The 19,883-nt window shown below is 39.7% G+C and overlaps 1 protein-coding gene across 4 annotated transcripts in view; it reads left to right on the top strand.

The window, feature by feature from the left end:
• NALCN (sodium leak channel, non-selective) overlaps window positions 1-19,883 on the top strand; it is a 228,022-nt gene that overhangs the window by 15,443 nt on the left and 192,696 nt on the right. For all 4 annotated transcript variants that reach the window (XM_087967321.1, XM_087967319.1, XM_026668856.2 and 1 more), the window contains exon 3: window positions 1,711-1,893. In XM_087967321.1, coding sequence (XP_087823447.1) covers window positions 1,711-1,893 — 183 coding nt within the window. The remainder of the gene's footprint in view (window positions 1-1,710; window positions 1,894-19,883) is intronic.

Below are 19,883 nucleotides of genomic sequence, written 5' to 3'. Positions count from 1 at the left end.
AAATTTCTCTCAATGGATAAACAAAAGTATGTGCTTACATTTCTGTTTCCTGAATTTGGTGGATTTTGAAAAGATACTTTATTATTGGGAAAAGCTAAATAACAGTTCCTAATTCATAATATGACAGAATGAATCAATGATGATGACTAAATGAAGAAAAAGATGTATAATGCAGTTGCATATAGTGTGTGTATAATATTAACTTATGGGATCTTAAATATACATACGTACATACACACATATGTTATAAATGATATAAGGTTCTTTTAGAACTACTGTATATCTAAGGAAATTAATATATAAAAAGAATTGAAGAAGAAGGGTTAGGGATTGACTTTAGCCTTGTCTTTTACAGCTCTAAACAAGGCCTTCGTGAATTGCTTTTTGAACTTTTCCTTCATTTTTGGCATAAATAAACCATCCTATCCACATCCCTTCAATGGCCAATTCAATTCTATTATTTACTGTTTATTTTTTTATTTTTATGTTTCAGTTCCTTTCCTTTTTTTATATGTTCTTTGCATAAATCCAATTTAACAGGACAAAAGTACTGTGTTAAATTTAAAAATTAATCTGAAAAAAATTAAAACGAGTCGGAGTTTTGAGAAGTAGTGAAGCTTTCTGTTAAAACAGAAGTGTCTTATTCCGTTAAAAGGAAAAATCAAGTATACAAGCTCACTATGAAATTCACTAGTGACAATAAGGAAGCCAACAGGGAACATGGAAATATTCTAGCCCCATGCTACCTACACCATATTTAACAGGATTGTTTTAAAAAGAAAATCAAATAATACAACTGTTCAAAAAACAGAAAAAATACAATTAAATGGTTTTAAAAAAACATTTGCATTTTTATTAGAGGGCCCAAAATTTGCCTGGACTAAGAGCCATGATGGTGGGCAAGCACGCAGCAATTTCAAGACTTTAAACAAATGAAAAATGGAATGAAATGCTGATTGTGCCAAGCCACTGCAGTCCAAATTGTTCTAAACTTTGTGCAAAGGGAAAGGGAAAACTGTCTCGCCTACATGGTATCCTTTATGTAAGTGGAACTTAGCAAAATACACAAAAGGAAAAAAAAGTGCTAGAGGCCCAAAACGAGCAATTCCCCTAAAAGCATATGTTATAATTTATTTTATTTATTTGTTTGATTTGTCAATCGCTTACAAGATAATAGATATAAGTATAAACATGAGGACAATGGGGACAGTAGGACAGGGATGGTAGGCACAATGGTGCACTTATGCACGTCCCTTATAGATCTCTTAGGAATGGGGTGAGATCAATAGTGGATAGTTTAAGGTTAAAGGAGTGGGGGTTAGAGGATGTAATAACAGAGTCAGGTAGTGCATTCCAGGCATTGACCACTCTGTTGCTGAAGTCGTACTTTCTGCAATCAAGTTTGGAGCGGTTTACATTGAGTTTGTAACTGTTGTGCGCTCTTGTATTGTTGCAGTTGAAGCAACAAGCCTTTTCAAGGTTGTCCAAGCCCAAAATTTCAAGCCTGGTGATATAGGGTATTCTGTTGCGAGCAGAGGAGTGTAGTACTTGTTTAATAGTAGTTGTTTTTAGCAGTAGAAGCCTTTAATATCTAAACTTTTTTTTTTTTTTGCATTTAGGATGTTACTTTAAACCGTTTGACATGAAACAACATTGAAAAGGATAGTTGTACAAGTTGATAAAACTTTATTGATTTTTTTTATTCCTCAGTGGGTGCATTCTTTGCTGCGCATCTGTGCCATTATCAGTGTCATTTCGGTGTGCATGAATACCCCAAAGACCTTTGAGCATTATCCTCCCCTTCAGTATGTGACATTTGCTCTTGATACGTTGCTGATGTTTCTCTACACGGCAGAGATGATAGCAAAAATGCACATCCGCGGCATAGTCAAGGTAAGTCATTTTTAATTTGGTTTTTTTAAAAAACAAAAAACAAAAAAGACCTGCATATCTTTTATGCTCAGATTCTAGACCCATTAACTGAAATAAACTTTGCTGTGCTCTAAATGAAACCTCCAAATCATTTTATGTTCCTCTTCTGAAGCTATCTATTACACATAATATTCATTGTTTGTAAAATTAGCCTTCAGGACCATCTTATTGATTATGTTTACTTTTTTTTCCTCAAAAGAAATTTCTTTCATTACATTATTTAGACTTATTTTATTTTATTTTACCTGAAGGAGCCTGTATGTGTGCGAACAGGTATATGAGCATCAACTGTGGTCTTGCAAATGGCCAGGCTTTTGACCTCCCAATTCTTCTTCACCAAATCCAAAACTCAAATGTAGCATGGGCTGTTGTAACTGTTTGCAGATCTTGAATATTTTTGTGTTTTTTTGTGCTTTAGCTATTTTGTGACCAATAGCTGAGCATAATTGTCGGGCAGCCGGTGCTTTCCTGCTGTAATTCTAGACTCATCACTTGAGACTTTCAAGAAGAGATTGGACTGCCATTTGTCAGAAATGGTGTAGGGTCTCCCACTTGGCTGGGGGGTTGGACTAAATGACCTATAAGGTCTCTTCCAACTCTGATTATCTGTTACCTGGCCCCAAATTGGGTGCCTTGTTCCTCTACCTCAAGTTCTGCTGAGTCTGTCCCTGAACTAACTTTCTTTTGTGTTTTTGCTACATTGAAAAGAAATTGGTGATATTCCACTCTAATCTGTTCCAGTCATCTTTTTGTGAACATATGTCCATGTCTCTTTAAAAAAAAACCACCAATAGCTTGAAAGGAAGTTATGCAATGAGGAGGTCAATTATTTAAAAAAAGAAACAAATAAATGCATCCTTTCTTAGAAACTCTCATGATTTTAAATGCTGACAAATCAGAACTTTGCATTCCCACCTCTTTTCCACATCACACAACCATGTAGTGACAATGGCAGCCCTGAGCTAGAGGCAAGTCAGAAAGCCCCACCAATGGGGTTTTCCAGAGGCCAGAGGCCATCTCTTGAATCACAAAGTAATGATAGGTTATAATTTTTGAGATGGCATTTGCTGAGCTGAAGTGGATTTCCCTGTTAAGGGTAAAATGGCAGTGGTACAAATATAATTTGTAAATGCCCTATATGTCACTTGATATGACAGGTGAGGTGGATGTCTTCATGTCTTCACCAGAATCTGTAAGATCTCCATAATAGAAGTCTTCAGATGCTATTTTGTATTATCTGTAATTGTAAAGATACAACTACATAGTTGATTATATACATTGGAATCAATAAAAGCCTTGAAAAGTTTTAGATATTGCTGTGAAAGTTATATAAGCCTTGTTAGACTTTAACATGGATACGTACTATTTTTTCCTTATCAAAGGTCTGTGTGCCTCAGATAAAGAAAATCCATAAGATACCCCAAATTTTGCATCTGTAAAAGAATTGATATTCTATCCTATGTAAATCATGCAGATTTCAGCCATATTTTTTCCTCAATGAGATGATACTTCCAGTCCTCCTGCAATGGAATTCTATAAGTTGCAAGTGGTGATTATCCTATTTAATGAATTCATTGCTTAGTGTTTGGGAGTATGTTCTAAATTGACCATAAGGTTTGTGTAACCTCCTTTTTTAACACAACGTTCTTTTTCTTTTTGCTATTGCTACTGTCACAAAACATTATTGATTTATATCTTGATGCATTGGATTTTTTACACAGTTGCTGTCATAGGTTCTCAGCTGTACCAAAAAGTATAACATAACTATGTCAGTTGGCTTAATCAATATTACACAGCTATGTATGTATCCTATTCTTATCCCATCACAATAAATCCAAATGCAGAAGTAGGCTTTTAGGCAGACAAGTGATGTAAATGTTAATGTGCATCTAAATCTATTGCTTGATTGTGGTCTTCCAGTAAAGTAGGATGCATATTGAAGCCTTTAGCTATGGAATACCGCTTGGAATCCCAAGCAATAATTCAGTTTTCAGATAAAACTGGATATAGTTATAAATTCATTATTTAGCACAAAAGGGCGATGGGATAAAAATCTCAAGTATCTGGATATTGCTTCTTGTTATAAACATCAGCATGCTTTTATGGATCTCAAATCAAATGACTTTATAACAGTAACTTTCAACAGTAAAAGATTTAATTTTTTGGCTTCCTGAAGGAGTTTCCCACCACTTACAGATGAAAGAAAAATGTGAAGCCAGGCCTTTACCTATGTTTCCTTATGTTTTCATTATGAATACTGGTGCCATTGTGCAAAAGAATTATGTTGCAATTAAAAATTATTCATTCAATGGATAGCATGTTTGTTTCTTTTTCTACTATTTGCTATCTTTCTTATTATCTGTCATATAACGACATACATGGGAGAAGAGAACATATGTGTTTTATAACTGTAACTTACTGAAATATAGTGGTGAATCAATATTTTTTTAAAATAGAGTAAACTGGAGATAAATAAGAGCTTTTATAGGCAGGAGTTTCCTCTCTAAGAACAAACAACTCATTTTAACCTGTAACATACTAAAACTATGGAAAAAGACTTGGCTATTTGAGCCCTTTGCATTGCCAAGTTCCTCCCTGCAATATAAAAGAAATGAAGAGGCCCACTTAACTTATTGATATATATTTAACAATTATAATAAAAATAAACCAAGCCTTTCACAAAATTTATCGTGGAACTAAAATGAGTAACAGCTTATATATAAACTCTACAGTTTTATTTTTAAGGAGATCCATTTGAATTTGTACTTGGACTACCATTGAAAATAGCTCAGCAACATCGGTACATTACATGTATAAATAAGTGTATATCTTCTTTTATGTTGTACCTCCAGAGCATTCTTGGAATGGGTGTCTCCAAAATATTTTTTAGGGTGCTTAGGGTAAAAATGGATAGCTTCTTTTCTCCCATGTGTAAAATGAATTTCTTATTTCCCTTTTACTTGAAAATGCCTTTTGTTTTCACTCACAGCTCTTCCTCCCACATTTTAGATATGTAAAAATTTTTTTCCAGTGCTGGTCTTTTCCCCCCCATCCTAAATAAACTGGCTAAGGAATTCAGCTAAGGAATTTGTTTTCAATGGAAAAGGATTGGGCACTGTCACAGTTGCCCCAGCCAGGATGGTTCATGATTGGAATTGCAGCCCAACATCTCCAGAAGGTTCCATGGGGGAAGGATTGCAATTTGGTGTACAGGGTGAAAAGCATAAAATTAAATGAAAGAGAAGTAAAAAAAGAAATGACTGTGGGTTAATTTCAAAAGAGGGCAATGGAAACTTGAAGAGACTGATGCCTCTGTAATGTAGCTCCCATGAACATTTTGAATTTTAGGGCATAAAGAGCCTGGACCTAATAAACCAGAGATTAAAAGTTTCTTAAACCTAGACCTGGATCTCTCAGACCTGGGATAGCTGAAGAAGCCAGTCATGAGAAGGAAGTGAGATGATTGGGGTGAGACTGTCTAATGGAGGGAGATAGATTTTTAACTGTGCATATGGGAGCAGATATAACCACTGGGGAACATTCCTACTATTAAAGGTCCCCAACTCCCACCCTTGCCTCCATTTGTAAAATCACCCCATTGACACCATAGCAAAATGGCAAGATTTCAGCAGGCAGTTTTCAGGTTATCTGAGAGTCTTGGGGATAGGCTTATAGCTGAAAAGTCATTTTCATTTGCCTCCTACAGATTTATTCCCATCTCTACCCTTAAATACAAGGGAGGTAGAATCAACACAAACTGTGCCACCAAAAACTCTGCAGTCAGATTGCAGTTTCATAAATTTAGGGTGTTGGAGGGAGCTATAGGACACCCGGCTATAGAATGATATGGTTGGGACTTAGTCCTTCCATCAATCAAGCCTCTAATATGTGCATTACCATTAGGACTTACTGGTTCCTGAGCTATCCTGCAATCCCTAGGGCAGTAAGAACTCGGAGCTTATTTGTAAGTTGATCTGATTGTGTGGGAGAACTTCATTTGGCTATAGAAAAACAGACAACCTGACCCAAATGCACACACAGAGAGAGGAAAGGGTAGGGCAATGGGATTCTGTTTTGCTTTGTAGGAAAACCCTGGCAAACACACAGGCCTTTATGTTTTCAACATCTGTATTGCATTTTCAGATTTAGGCAAGCTGCCTGAGGCTGCCTGAGGATAAAAATGGGAAAGTCAGGGCAGGCAAGAGGGGCAATCCCATAAATACTCTTCCTTTGCAGAACCGCCCCCCCCCCCAAAACACACACACACACACACAAACAAATGCATCCATTTTTATAGGAGTCTGTGCAGACAATTGAATCCTCTGTGGATTCCATGAATCACATAGCAAGGACTAAATGGTAAGAGTGTTAATGAACTTGGACAGCTTCTGTTCCTATAGCTAGTTTTGGCAGTTCTGTTCTGACTCAGAGGCCCAACAGTTCTTCCAGTTGAGTCTATTTCTGCGTGCATTTTGCCTCCCCTTTCCTCTCTCTCTTATTCCAATTCCACTTGCAAAAGTGGTCTATTCGGAGATTCCAAACCTTGCTGCTTCCTTAATGCTTATTTTCCCCAGCAACATAGGTAATAAGGAAGGCCAAGTGGGCATTATTCGGAACATCTGAAATAGTCCAGGCAACTGACTGAATCCTACCAGTACTTAGATTTTTAAAAGGAGATTTATTTATGCTTTACATGTGTTGGTATTTTGATATTAATAATCAAATATATACAGTCTGGTGATAGATTGATGTCAGAGCCTATATGAAATCATTGCAGAGACTGGAAAAAAAGATGAAGCAAGCTTAAAATAGCATTAAATCTGGCCATAGGTAGCTACATATTAAATAAAGTGTCCTAAACACTTCACAACCTGGAAATATTCTCTCTTCCTTCACTATTCCCAAGGGAAGACTATTAGGTTTAATCGTCTGTTAAAAAGAAACCCTTTCAGAATAAGAACATACTTTTCAACCCACTGGCTTATTTGCTTAAAGATGCCAACATGGTTGGTTCAACTGCAGCATTGTTTCTTTTATATTTCTTTCCATTTAAGGAAAAAGGGTGATATTTAATAAATTAAAGAAGGCATGCATATAAATGGTTGCAGAAAAATATAGGTTGGTCAAAGTTCGGTTTTCAGAAAAAAAAATGTATTTTTTTCTGTGCCTGTTGAAAAAAAAACACCCTGTAAACTTGTAAAGGCATAATATATAGTAGCTGTATGTTGTTTGTATTACTGAACCATTAAGCAGATTAATTAGTTATGTACTTATGTAACATTTTACCAGGTATGAAGAACTCTAAATTGGAATATACACTATAACAGTGATGGTGAACCTTTTGGGCCCTGAGTGCCCACAGCACGCATGCACACATACCAAAATGCAAGTGCATGCTCCCCCACATGCGCATGCACCCCCACCACCTGTGCATGCGCCCCCACATGCGCATGCACCCCACTACCTGTTCATGCGGGGCAGAGACTCAAAAGCCAGTTGGCCGGTGGGAAGCGCGCACGCATGCGTAGTGGAACTGAGCTGGGGCAATGGCGCGCCTGCCCACAGAGAGGCCTCTGCATGCCACCTGTGGCACACATTCCATAGGTTCACCACCACAGCGCTATAAAAATCAACAGTCCAAAACAAATAGTAATCACAATATAATCTCAATATAATAATCTTAACAACTCCAGTTAAGACTAACTCTCTCCAAAACTGTAAGTTTCTGAATTATCAGCCATTCTGCCTTGCTGCAGATGAGACTGAGCATGTTTCTCCCCATCTGAGTTCTCCAGTGAAGGTTTCCACCCCAGACTCCCAGGGGTAGGAATGAATAATTGAGTATCATCTTCTATCATCCTTATCCAGTTAGCTCTCAGAGTGGTATTTTTCTCCCTTTGTATTACTTTATTAAAATCTTAATACATTATATTGTTTAAATACAATTATATTTGTATAGTATTAATTAAAGTTATTAACATTCTATTGTGAGGATAATTTGGAATATTGGCAATGGAGAAAAAAGAGAAAGGTATGAATTACAATCCTTAGCAAGGGAAGTTTTAAAGTTTAAGGGCTTTAATTTTCTTTTTTGAAAGAGAAGCAAAAGAGCGATTACTATTTTGATTTTGGAAAGTTACAAATGGACTAAAGGTCCAGATGGATTTGAAATAAGGAATAAGGTTTTTGAATGAATTATAAGAATCCTATTCCCATGGGAAAATGCTTTTATTTTAAATTCTCTTTAAAAAAAAACAAACCACATAGGACAGATGTGGGTATTTTACGGTCCACAGGTCATTTCTGGCCCACGGTGGTCCCAATACAGACTGCAGCATTGGTAGTGTCTGTGGTGGGGCATTGGTGGGGGCAGAGCCTCTGTAGTAGGGGTGGGGCGGCAGAGGGTTCGGCATCTGTACAGTAGCAGGGGCAGTAGGAGGAAGCATCAGCAGCAGTCTTCCACCAAAGTCCCAGTTTTTCATGTGGCCCCTTCAAAGAATTGATTGCCCACCCCTGCATTCGGATGAGACTTTGAAGGCTGGATATTAGAGGGAACCAGACGGAAGCTTAAAACTTTGAGGTATTTTATCAGAAGTAGCATAGAAAAAGAAAAGAAAAGAAATCAAGTTCTAATCTAGGACATAATTTGAAGGTAGTCCTACAAAGTTATTAGAAGTAAAAAAAAAGAAGGAATGTAAAATTGGTTTTACAGTTACAATAGATATATTGGTTAATGGACTATCAGAATTATAATGATGAGAGTTTAAGGATTTGTTTATATGTGATGGATTGGATATGGGAAGAAGAGATCGTTTGTTGTATATTTAACAGAAGACAATAAATTACTGTTATTGTTTATATTTGTTATGATAAAGGGGGGAAATAATTTCTTTATATATTTCTTTTTTTTGTTTATTGTATCAGTTTTTCTTACTATTTTTTTCTTTACTGCACATTCTATTTTTTTCTTCTCAGTATTTCATTTATTTTTTTGTTTAGTTTGTATTAGTTTTTTCTTCTTCTTTGAAATGTATTTTTTACAGTACTGCTAGCATTGCTTTCGGGGTCTCTTCAGTTGCTTTATCTCCCAGGGCGATATCAGCCACCTTCCTTGGTCACATGGCTTAGTCACTACATGAAACCTGTTTGGGCTGATCTGTGCAAGTCCCACCCCCCACTCCCTTTGTCTGCCATGACTCAGGAAGACGTGCTAGGAACCTATTGTCTATGATTGAGTTGTGAATGAGGTTAGCTTTACATTATTACAAACAGATCTGGAGTTCTGAGCCAGAACCCAGAAATTCCAGTGATGTGGCTCCCTGGTTCTTGAATTTGAGTTCCAGTGGCAGAGCAAGATATTGGCTGCAAATTTCCATTCATAGTTCCCTTACCTGTGGTCTAACCCCTGACCTTAGTCTCCCACTATATTTCTATCAACCCATTACTAATGTCATTATTTTCACTCTATTAACTCTCACCCCCTTTTGAATATTTTACTCAACCTTTCTACATCTACCCTCCTGATCTCCAGCCAGAACAAACCTCTTCAGCTACTCAGGAGGACCTATAATAGATAGCCCTGACTAAAACACAACCCTTCTTTATATAGTCATTGTCTTCTGATATCAGTCTCCTCTGTTACAGCCTCTGTACTAACTAGCACTTCTTCTCAAAACTCCCAAAAGATTATTTCCATTCACCTAGGTGCATATCAATGGAGGCTATTCCAGCCCTTGATCTGTCACTACTGGAGCTACTTTCTACAGTAGATTTCTCTAACCCAGGGGTCTTCAAATTTGACAGCTTTAAGACTGGTGGACTTCAACTCCCAGAATTCCCCCTCCAGTCATGTTAGCTCAGGAATTCTGGGAGTTGAAGTCCACAAGTCTTGCCAAGTTTGAAGACCCCTGTTCTAACCCTATGCTCCACCACAACCTCTTGTCTGCTGCAAGATTAATCTTTCTGCTTGTTATTCCAGTGTCTCCAAGGGCAGGACTGAGAACTTGTTTTTCCAATGGGAAAATAAAAAGTGTTGTCCTGTTATGGTTTCCAGGCATCATGGCTATTGTAGTTCTGCAACATCTGGAGGGTCACATGTTCTCATCCCTGAATTAGACTGATGAAGTAACCTTCCTTGAACCCTGAAATTCTAAGTGGAAAATTCTGTAGATCCTCCAAAACTTGTACTCTAAAAGTTGATCATGCAGCCAGTACCATTTTAGAACTCAGCTGCGTCTTTCATAATGGCTGCCTTTCTGTTTGAAAGATATTTAAAAGGAACAGTTTAAATAATATAAAAATATCATTGTTTGCAAGTGACAAGTTGTAGTTAGTGTCTGTGTGTCTATTGATGGTTGATTTGTCAGAGTGTTCTAGAACAGGGGACCCCAAACTTGGCAACTTTAAGACTTGTGGACTTCAACTCCCAGAATTCTCCAGCCAGCTATGCTGGCTGGAGAATTCTGGGAGTTGAAGTCCACAAGTCTTAAAGTTGCCAAGTTTGGAGACCTCTGTTCTAGAAATGGAAAGGGAAGTATAGGCACCGACCCTTGGCTGCACCCCCTTTTGCCTCCAGCCACTTGCTTCAGCCGATTTACAGCCAGCTTTCCTCCTCTGCTGGCCCTCCCCTGGCCATTCTCCATGGCCAATGGGCCCCTGACCCTTCGTCCCTGTCCATTCACTCAGACGCTGTTTGACTTGGGCCATTGGCTGCATGGGTCAAATAGCCCTCAGCCAATCGGATGGTGGGTGGCAGAAATGGTGCTGGGGGGGGGGGCTGACTGAGAGGGATGTGGGGGGCAGCATGCAATACGATCGGTGGCAGACCGGGTGAGAGAGCAAGAGCTGGGGTGGCATGTGGCTGCTGACATTGCAGGGGGGTGGGCCGTGATGGCACGCAGCTGCTGGCATTCGGCGGGGGAAGGGTGACAGAGTGCAGCTCCTGGTGTTACAGGGTGAAAGGGTGTAGCTGCTGGCGTTTCAGGATCAGGTGCGGCTTCCCATGCTGACCATTTCTCCCCCACAGTTGCCTCTGCCCTGGACACTGGCCTGATGCCTAAAGAGCAGTCCAGCTGCTGCCCCACCACCCTCCATCACCCTTCCCTCTGCAACACCGGCAGCAGGAAGTCGTCACCCTTCACCCTTGCAACGCCAGCAGCCGCACACTGTCACCCTTCCCCTCCACAGCCATGTGCCACAGCAGTTCTTGTTCTCTCCCCCAGCCTGCCACCGATCATATTGCATGCTGTCCCGTCCCCCCAGAGCTCCCTCGGTCACCCTGATCAGTGCCATTGCTACCACCCACTACCCAGTTGGCTGGGGGCTATTTGTCCTATGCAGCCAAAGGCCTAGGTCAAACAGTGCCTAGGCAAATGGGCAGGGACAAAGGGCTAGGGGTGAAGAGCCAGGGACCCATTGGCCATGGAGATTGGCTGGGAGAGACCCAGCAGGCTGGGGGCAAAGGGGACAAGGCCAAGAGTCAGTGCCTAAATGTCCTAAACCCTCTAGAAATTCCCTGACATTTTTGGACTTGGCTTGGTCTAGGATGGTCACATTTTCCTAATTGAAACTAGGGTTTAATCTGTCTATATGTTGTGAAATTAAAGAACGTTCATCATGTCTTCTGACTAGCTAATTGATGTTCCGTGGATGCAAATATGCCAGTCTTCTGCCTGTTTGTCCTACATAGTGGTTGTTGCAGTCTTTACATTGTATGTTGTAGATGACTCCTGTTTTTCCTTCTGGGGTTGTTGGGTGTTTTGGTCTGCTTAGAATGTTTTGAAGGACAAATCAGCCAACAATAGACACATAGACATTAACAAGAGTATGCAAAAGAGACTATCACCCAGCCCCAAAAGGAACAGAAAGACCTCTCCATCAGCAATCAGCACCCAGATCAACATTGATTAACTCCAAGGTTAACATCAGACCAAAACTGACAGGCAAACCATTAGAATATAACCTGACAGCAAACTGCACCCCTTATTAGCACTGATGATGTTACCTAGTTTGGGTGATGAAATGTCTGCAAGAAAACTAGCAGGCTCAGAGAGTACCTCATTGAAATTGGTTTTCTATACCTTCTTCCTGACGTATATTTAATTTTATGGATGAAACCAGTTGGATCTTTTAGAAGGTTATTTTTTTGTAGGAGAGACATTAATACAGTGGTCTCCAACTTTTTGGGCACCAGGGACCGGTTCCATGGAGAAAGTTTTTTCTGCAGACTAGAGAGGGAGTAGCTTTGCATGTTGCCTGCATCCTGCTAATGGGGCTTCACTTGTTTGCACAGCCTGGTTGCTGGCATGCTGCAGACCGTAAAGATGAGGGTGGGTTTTAGGAGGAGCCCTTCTATTCTACCACTTTTTACTATATTAGACAACACAGCATCAACAGTAGAGTCCCTCAAGTTCTTGAGCTCTATAATCCCAGGATTTGAAATGGACACCTAACATTGGAACCAGGGGTGGGATTCAAAAATTCTAACAACCGGTTCTGTGGGCGTGGCTTAGATGGTGGGCATGGCTTGGTGGTCATGTGACTGGGTGGACATGGCTTGGTGGTCATGTTATTGGCTGGGCGTGGCCAATTCAATATCACTCACATCAAGGCACGCATCTCCTCGCCTGGCCTCTCATGACTGTGGGGATGCTGCAACAGTCGTAAGTGTGAAAAATGGTCATAAGTCACTTTTTTCAGTGCCATTGTAACTTTGAATGGTCACTCCACACAAGCAAAGTACAAGCAAAGGAGGAGAAAAAACTCCAGAGACGTTCCTGAGACAGGAAGTCTAGTCCTGCCAAGAATGTAATAAGGGTTAACGGAGAGGCAGTTTCTGTAAGCAACACCAGAAAGTTTCCTTCCTGCCTTCCCTACAGGATTAGTCCAGTAATTTCTTCTAACAACTGGTTCTCCGAACTTCTTAGAATGTTAACAACCGGTTCTAGCGAATAGGTGCAAACTGGTAGAATCCCACCCCTGATTGGAACCCTCATTAAAAGGCACCACAAATAATATTCTTCCTGCATCAACTCAGACAGTTCAGACTGCCCAAGGAATTGCTGATGCAGTTCTACAGAAGAATTATTGTGGCTGTGATGTGTTCTTCTATATCTGTCTGGTTTGATACAGCAACCAAACAAGACAGATACAGACTTGTCAGCTGTACAGACAGCTACGGATAGTTAGGTCTGCAGAGAAAAAAAAACTATATTGCAACCAGCCTGCCTTCCATTGAGGACCTGTATACTGCACAGGTTAGAAAGAGGGCTGAGAAAATATCTGCAGACCCCTCACATCCTGGTGATAAACTGTTTCAGCTCCTCCCCTCAGAATGCCGCTACAGGACACTGCATGCCAAAATAACTAGACACAAAGACAGTTTTTTTTTCCCCCTTGTGCCATCACTCTGCTGAATACTTAATTTCCACAGTTCTATCTTGTCTAAGTATATTAGACCGGTAGTATCACTTTTAATCTACTCATTTGTTCCACTACCTTCTGTATTGATATCATTATTATGATTATTATCTTCATTATGATTATTATTACTTTGTTGTTTTGCATATACACTGAGCAGGTATGCACCAAAACCACTAGATGGACTCGCAACTGGGTGACAAACCATACTCAACGAGTAGTCCTTAATGGGTCTAAGTCTACATGGAGGGAAGTAAGCAGTGGGGTGCCACAAGGCTCCGTCTTAGGCCCAGTACTCTTCAATATCTTCATTAACGACTTAGATGAGGGAATAGAGGGGGAACTTACCAAATTTGCAGATGATACTAAGCTGGCAGGAATAGCTAACACCCAAGAAGATAGGCTCAAGATCCAGATGGATATTGACAGACTAGAACACTGGGCCATATCTAACAAAATGAAAATTCAATGTAGAGAAAAGTAAAGTCCTACACTTAGGCAAGAAAAACCAAAAATACACATATAGACTGGGTGAAACCAGACTCAATAGCAGTAACTGAGAGAGGGATCTTGGAGTCTTAGTGGGCAACCAGCTAAATATGAGCCAGCAGTGTGTAGCAGCAGCCAAAAAAGCTAATGCAATCCTAAATTGTATTAACAGAAGGATACAATCAAGATCAAGGGAAGTACTAATACCACTCTATAAAGCCTTAGTAAGACCACACCTAGAGTACTACATCCAGTTTTGGTCACCACATTATAAAAAAGATGTTGAGAGTCTAGAAAAAGTACAGGGAAGAGCAACCAGGATGATTAGGGGACTGGAGGCTAAAACATACAACGAACAGTTGCAGGAACTGGGCTTGGCTAGTTTAGTAAAGAGAAGGACCAGGGGAGACATGATAGCAGTCTTCCAATATTTGAGGGGCTGTCCCAGAGAGGAAGGGGTCAAGCTATTTTCTAAAGCGCCTGTAGGCCAGACAAGGAATAATGGATGGAAACTGAACAAGGAGAGATTTAACCTGGAAATAAGGAGAAACTTTCTGACAGTGAGAACAATCAACCAATGGAACAGCTTGCCCTCGGAAGTTGTGGGAGCGCCATCACTTGAGACTTTCAAGAAGAGATTGGACTGCCATCTGTCAGAAATAGTGTAGGGTCTCCCACTTGGGCGGGGGGTTGGACTAGGTGACCTACAAGGTACCTTCCAACTCTGATTATCTGAAATTAAATTCCTTGTGTATCAGTTACACTTAGCCACTCCTGTCCTGTCCTATGGAAGGAAGTAGAATGCCTTCTTATAATTGATCCAAGCTACATTCAAATTAGTATTCTTTATCATTACTTCCTTAGAATAAATCTTTATAATTGCCTCTAATTCCAAATGCAACAGATCTCTTTAGTTTAGTTTAGTTTATTGTCATTGTACCTCGTGCAACAAAATTAAATACCATCATCAGTGTATGAAAATAAACACAAACACACATCCTTCACATTCTATACATTGAATTGAAAACCCCTGATATTGCATTAATATTGCACTTACTCAGGTTTATCTGCACTGGACAGGAAACTGGGTCATAGAGGTAAATTTCAGAATGAACTGCCCATCCAACATTGGCACATTTAACCATTCTAGTACCCACATTCACAGAATGTGCTCACGGAATAAAAGTACCGCTGTAGAATATTATTATCTTACTGTCTGCCTTTGAAGGACGATGTCTATTTACACTAATTTATTCTATTTGCTCTCAGCCGGCTGCTTATGGTCCCTGGCTTGACTACTTCAAAAATCCCTAGCTTAATCATCTAATTAGTTTGATGTGGAGGTGGCTTTGTATTTAGCTGCAAGGGAATTTGGGGCTATTCCCATCAAAAGCTTGAATGGTAATTTCAGAATGATTGACAGCCTCATGCTGTGATGTCTTTCACAGCAAATATGATTTTGATCTTAGTCAAACAACATGCTTAGCCTACTGATCTTAATTTCCTGCCCCTTCTTTCCTTTTAATTATTTCAGCACATGCTTTTCCTATTCCTTTTGTCTTCTCTTGTTTTACTAATCCCACATCTCTGCAATGGATTAGAACATTTTTGCTGATTACTGGAATTATAACAGCATGAGACTCTATGCTGTAGGTGTAAAATGCCTGAATGTTACACATTCAGTTTGTGCCAGTTGCAAAAACTCTGTGTACTTCATAGAAGTGCCTTTATTCAGAAACTTGTATTGTTCCTTTTGTGAACTTTAGTATTTAGTATTTATTTGATTTGTCAATCGCTTACAAGATACAGGTATAAAAATAAATATAGTTTTGAATACATGAGATAGATACTTATAAGAAAAATAAAAAACAATAGGACAGAGACGGTAGGCACGATTGGTGCGCTTATGCGCCTGCTTTGCCACCCTACCAGGTTCCACACATTCCTCCCCACCCCGCCCATCATTTGCTCACTTACCTTTTGAAGATATTTAGAGCTCAGGAAGTTGGAGTAGGGAAGGACGTTTCCTTATTGGGATGTGGCTGGCCACATGGCACAATCGAGAAGAAATGCTGCAGGCTTTGCTTTCCTTCTTATGCTTTGATTCCCCCCCAGTACCAGCAATGTTAGCTTTACGATAGCGTTTCCACGCTGGAGAAGTAAAGCACCGCAAGGAAAGCAAAACTGGCACGATTTGTCTTCCTTGATAGTGCCATGTGACCCAGCAATGGAGCAGCCTTCCTGAAATGTAAGTGCGATTGTTAAGGGGTGGGGTAGATAGGAGGCCCGCACGGCTGTTGGGGAACCCAAGGGGCAGAAAGCAAAGCATGGGATATCTCAGAGGGTGGGGAGAGATCTTGGGACACCCAATGTGGGTGCACTAGGCCAGGGGTGGGATTTTACTGGTTCGACCTGGTTTGGACAAACCGGTAGCTCTGAGGATCAGCTGGGAGCAAACCAGTTCGGTTTGCTCCGACAATCAGCTGTTGGGCCCACCTGCCTGCCTAGGCGCTAGGCTGTACTTTATATCCTGTTTTTCAAGCCCAGCTGATTCACGTGGCACAGCAGATTGCCGCGCATCAGCTGTTTAACACACAGGGATTGCTGGAGAAGGTCAGTAGCAAATGCTCTGCACGTGCGCAGAGTGCTCACTCACCGAACCAGTTGTTACACCAGTTGAATCGCACACCTGCACTAGGCCTCCCATGGTCTTCTCCACTCCTGAGTCACCCCATGTTCTACTTGACAACGTATGCATTCGTTTAATGAAAGCATTAGTCAGAACAGGAATGGGGAGATCATTAATGTCAGAGTTCACGTTACATAGATCTCGACTTCCGGTAACAATGGGCAGTCTCCATAACTGTCGTAAGTCTAGGACTACCCTTATACAGTAATCAAACTGTTCCTGATTACTTTTAGGGTAATTTTATGAGGGAGAGGTATTTTGTTGGTAGTGAGGATTGTGAAAGATGCGGTCCTCTCATCCATCCTGATTAATAGACTGAAACAACAGAAATATAGATGATAGATTATATAAATTATAGATTATACCATAGATTATAAGCATAGTTATAGATTATAGACATAGACATACAAATAGAGATGGAAATGTAAGCATAGGTGTATTAGTATAACATTTTAAATTAGATCTATTTGTTTTCCTTTGAGCGAATCGCTTAAGAATTATAAACCAAGATATATTATAATTTGAAATACCTTTTTAATATTTTCTATAATACAATGTCTTCTACCACATGCTTTACACTCTTTCCCATTTACACCAGAAGAAGAGCAGAAGGGGCCTGGATTCTCTACAAAACGATAATGCTGGTGCTGACAATCTATGAGCAACAGCCCTGGCTTTGGTTTATTCTACAGCTGAATATTGTGCCAGTGTGTGGCTTAACAGGGCCCACATCCAAATGGTCAATATCCAGTTCCACCAGACTGATGGACCCGGGGCATGGCAGGAAAGCAACATCACCAGAGAACAGGTCTAACTCTAGAGATGGTATTCAGCAGGTTCTGACCAGTTCTGGAGAACCGGTAGCGGAAATTTTGAGTATTTCGGAGAACCGGCAAATACCATCTCTGACTGGAGATTTTACAATATCCTTCCTCTGCCACGCCCACCAAGCCACGCCCACAGAACTGGTAGTAAAAAAAATTTGAATCTCACTACTGTCTAACTCCCCTTTATTGCTCCAACTGTGCCCCCAAACGTTCCCCCATTTACTACAAGTACTGGAGCAAAGCTCTCTCACGCACACCCTCAGAAACCTGTGGCTGTGAGTAGTTCAGTAAGCTAGGTTAGCCCAAACATTAACCAGGGCCAGCAGTCCAATAAGCCAGATTAGCCAAACAGTAACCAGAGCAAGAAGTTCAGCCAAGCAGGCAGACTGGCAAGCTGCACATGACAGAGAACAGCAATCCCTAGGCATTCACAAGTGTTCACGAGGCTCCATAGTGACTTTGGCATGGATTTGCTAAGAATCATTGAAATAAAACTGATGAATGATTAATGACCAGTCTTGTTTTCTGCTTTGTACATTCAGAAAGTGCATCTTCTGTTCATAAACTCTGACACCATCTTCTACTTATTTCTTGAACCTTAAGGGAATAGGAGAATTCTACAAACTATTATTTAAAAAAAAATGTTAACTGGTTTATTTTTTTTGGTTTAGTTTTGTTTTTTGTTTTGCTATTTTTTTAGAATAGAATAGAATAGAATAGAATAGAATAGAATAGAATAGAATAATAGAGTTGGAAGGGACATTTGGAGGACTTCTAGTCCAACCCCCTGCTTATGCAGGAAACCCTACACCAGTGATCCCCAACCTTTTTTACGCCGCGGCCCAGTACTGGCATCAGCTGGGCGCCGCCATCTTTTTTTGATGAAAAAGTGCTTCCGGTGAGCTTTCTACCCGAAAAGCTCACCGGAAGCACTTTTCATCAAAAAGATGGCGGCGCCCAGCAAGCCAGCGGCCGGTAGGACTTGTTCCGCGGACCGGTATTGGTCCGCGGACCAGTGGTTGGGGACCCCTGCCCTACACCACTTCAGACAAATGGTTATCCAATGTCTTTTTAAAAACTTCCAATGTTGGAGCATTCACAATTTCTGGAGGCAAGTTATTCCACTGATTAATTGTTCTAACTGTCAGGAAAATTGTTGTTTAGATTTTCTGTTGCCAATTTTAACTTTTGAATAGAGGGGAATAAAATACAGCAGAGCATTCCCACTGTTTCCAGTACTAATTCTCAGCAGAACTATTGATTCCTGAAGCCACTTCTACTGTCTGTGTAGTCATTCTTGTCTTATGTTGTGCTGGCCCACAACAGAGAATTACGATAAAGGGGCAAGATTAGTGCAGCTTCTTTTTGTATAGGGAGATGAAGTACTCACAAATGCTAATTTTAAAAGGTTTTTGAGCTTGTCTAAATTTATGTAAAATCTCATTAATTTTTAAATGGTATATAAAATATACTTGGACCAATGAATACTGTAAGTATTTAAACGAGTACCTTGCTATTTAAAAAAATCATGTTTGAAAATAATCCATTAGCATACCAATTTAGGTATACAGTAGTATAAGGATGTCTTTGAACAATAAAAAAATATTGCATATATGTTATTCCTTTATAGACACTCTCCACAAGTGATTTAAGCTAGACATAACAGTGGAACATTAAAAGCACTGATACTAAAGTGCAAGGCGGTGAGAGTACCAATCAGCCTGCCTGAAAATCACTTTCAAGCTATTTTTGTGACACACTTGCTGTGCTAGTTATGCTTCATGTCAACCATAGCCTACTGAATAAGACAAAATCCATCTTTGTTCAGACAGACTGAGCAATCCTGAATCTTACAACCAATTTCTCTTCCTCCTTCCCCTTTTTAAAAGTTTTAGCTTTTGCCGGAGCTCTGTGTATTTGTTAACTGCTTGGCTGGTTGGGTAAAAAGTACACCGAGTATAAAGAAATAGGGCACAATAAAAGTATATTGTGATTCCTCTCACAAAATAGTTCTCTTTGGGGTCTTTCCTATTCATAAAATGACAGTCATAATGAATGTGGCTGGTTACAAGACAAACTTTTAGAAAAAAATCATGCTATTTCTCCACCATTGTTTTCACCTCAGTCAATACATTATCCGCAATCCTAATTTAACATATTTCTATATTTTAGAAGTATTTATGGGATGCAAGCCATTATTGTAAATAAATAGATTAGAGTCTAAGGTTTTGCATTCTAGCTCATTATTTCCTTTTAAAAAAATTTAAAACAATCTTTAAAAATTTTTTTAAATTAGGAGGACTTCTGATACAAAAAAAGAGATCCCTGTAGACTTACTTGAACATGTAATAAACCATGGCTTCAACCACTCCTTTATCATCTCAAAATAAACTGCACTTTATTTACTGATTCCACATCACTGTAGCCCAGGAAAAAAGTCCCAGACAAATCAAACTATAAATTAGAATGTTTAAACATAGCCATTTAAAATATATTTATCTTTAAATATTGTTAGGAAATCCTTCTAA

This window comes from Notechis scutatus, chromosome 5 (genome assembly GCF_049901735.1).
Source record: "Notechis scutatus isolate UNSWTSFEM ecotype Mainland chromosome 5, rNotScu1.2, whole genome shotgun sequence".
Taxonomy (NCBI): domain Eukaryota; kingdom Metazoa; phylum Chordata; class Lepidosauria; order Squamata; family Elapidae; genus Notechis; species Notechis scutatus.
This window is presented reverse-complemented; position numbering and strand designations above follow the sequence as displayed.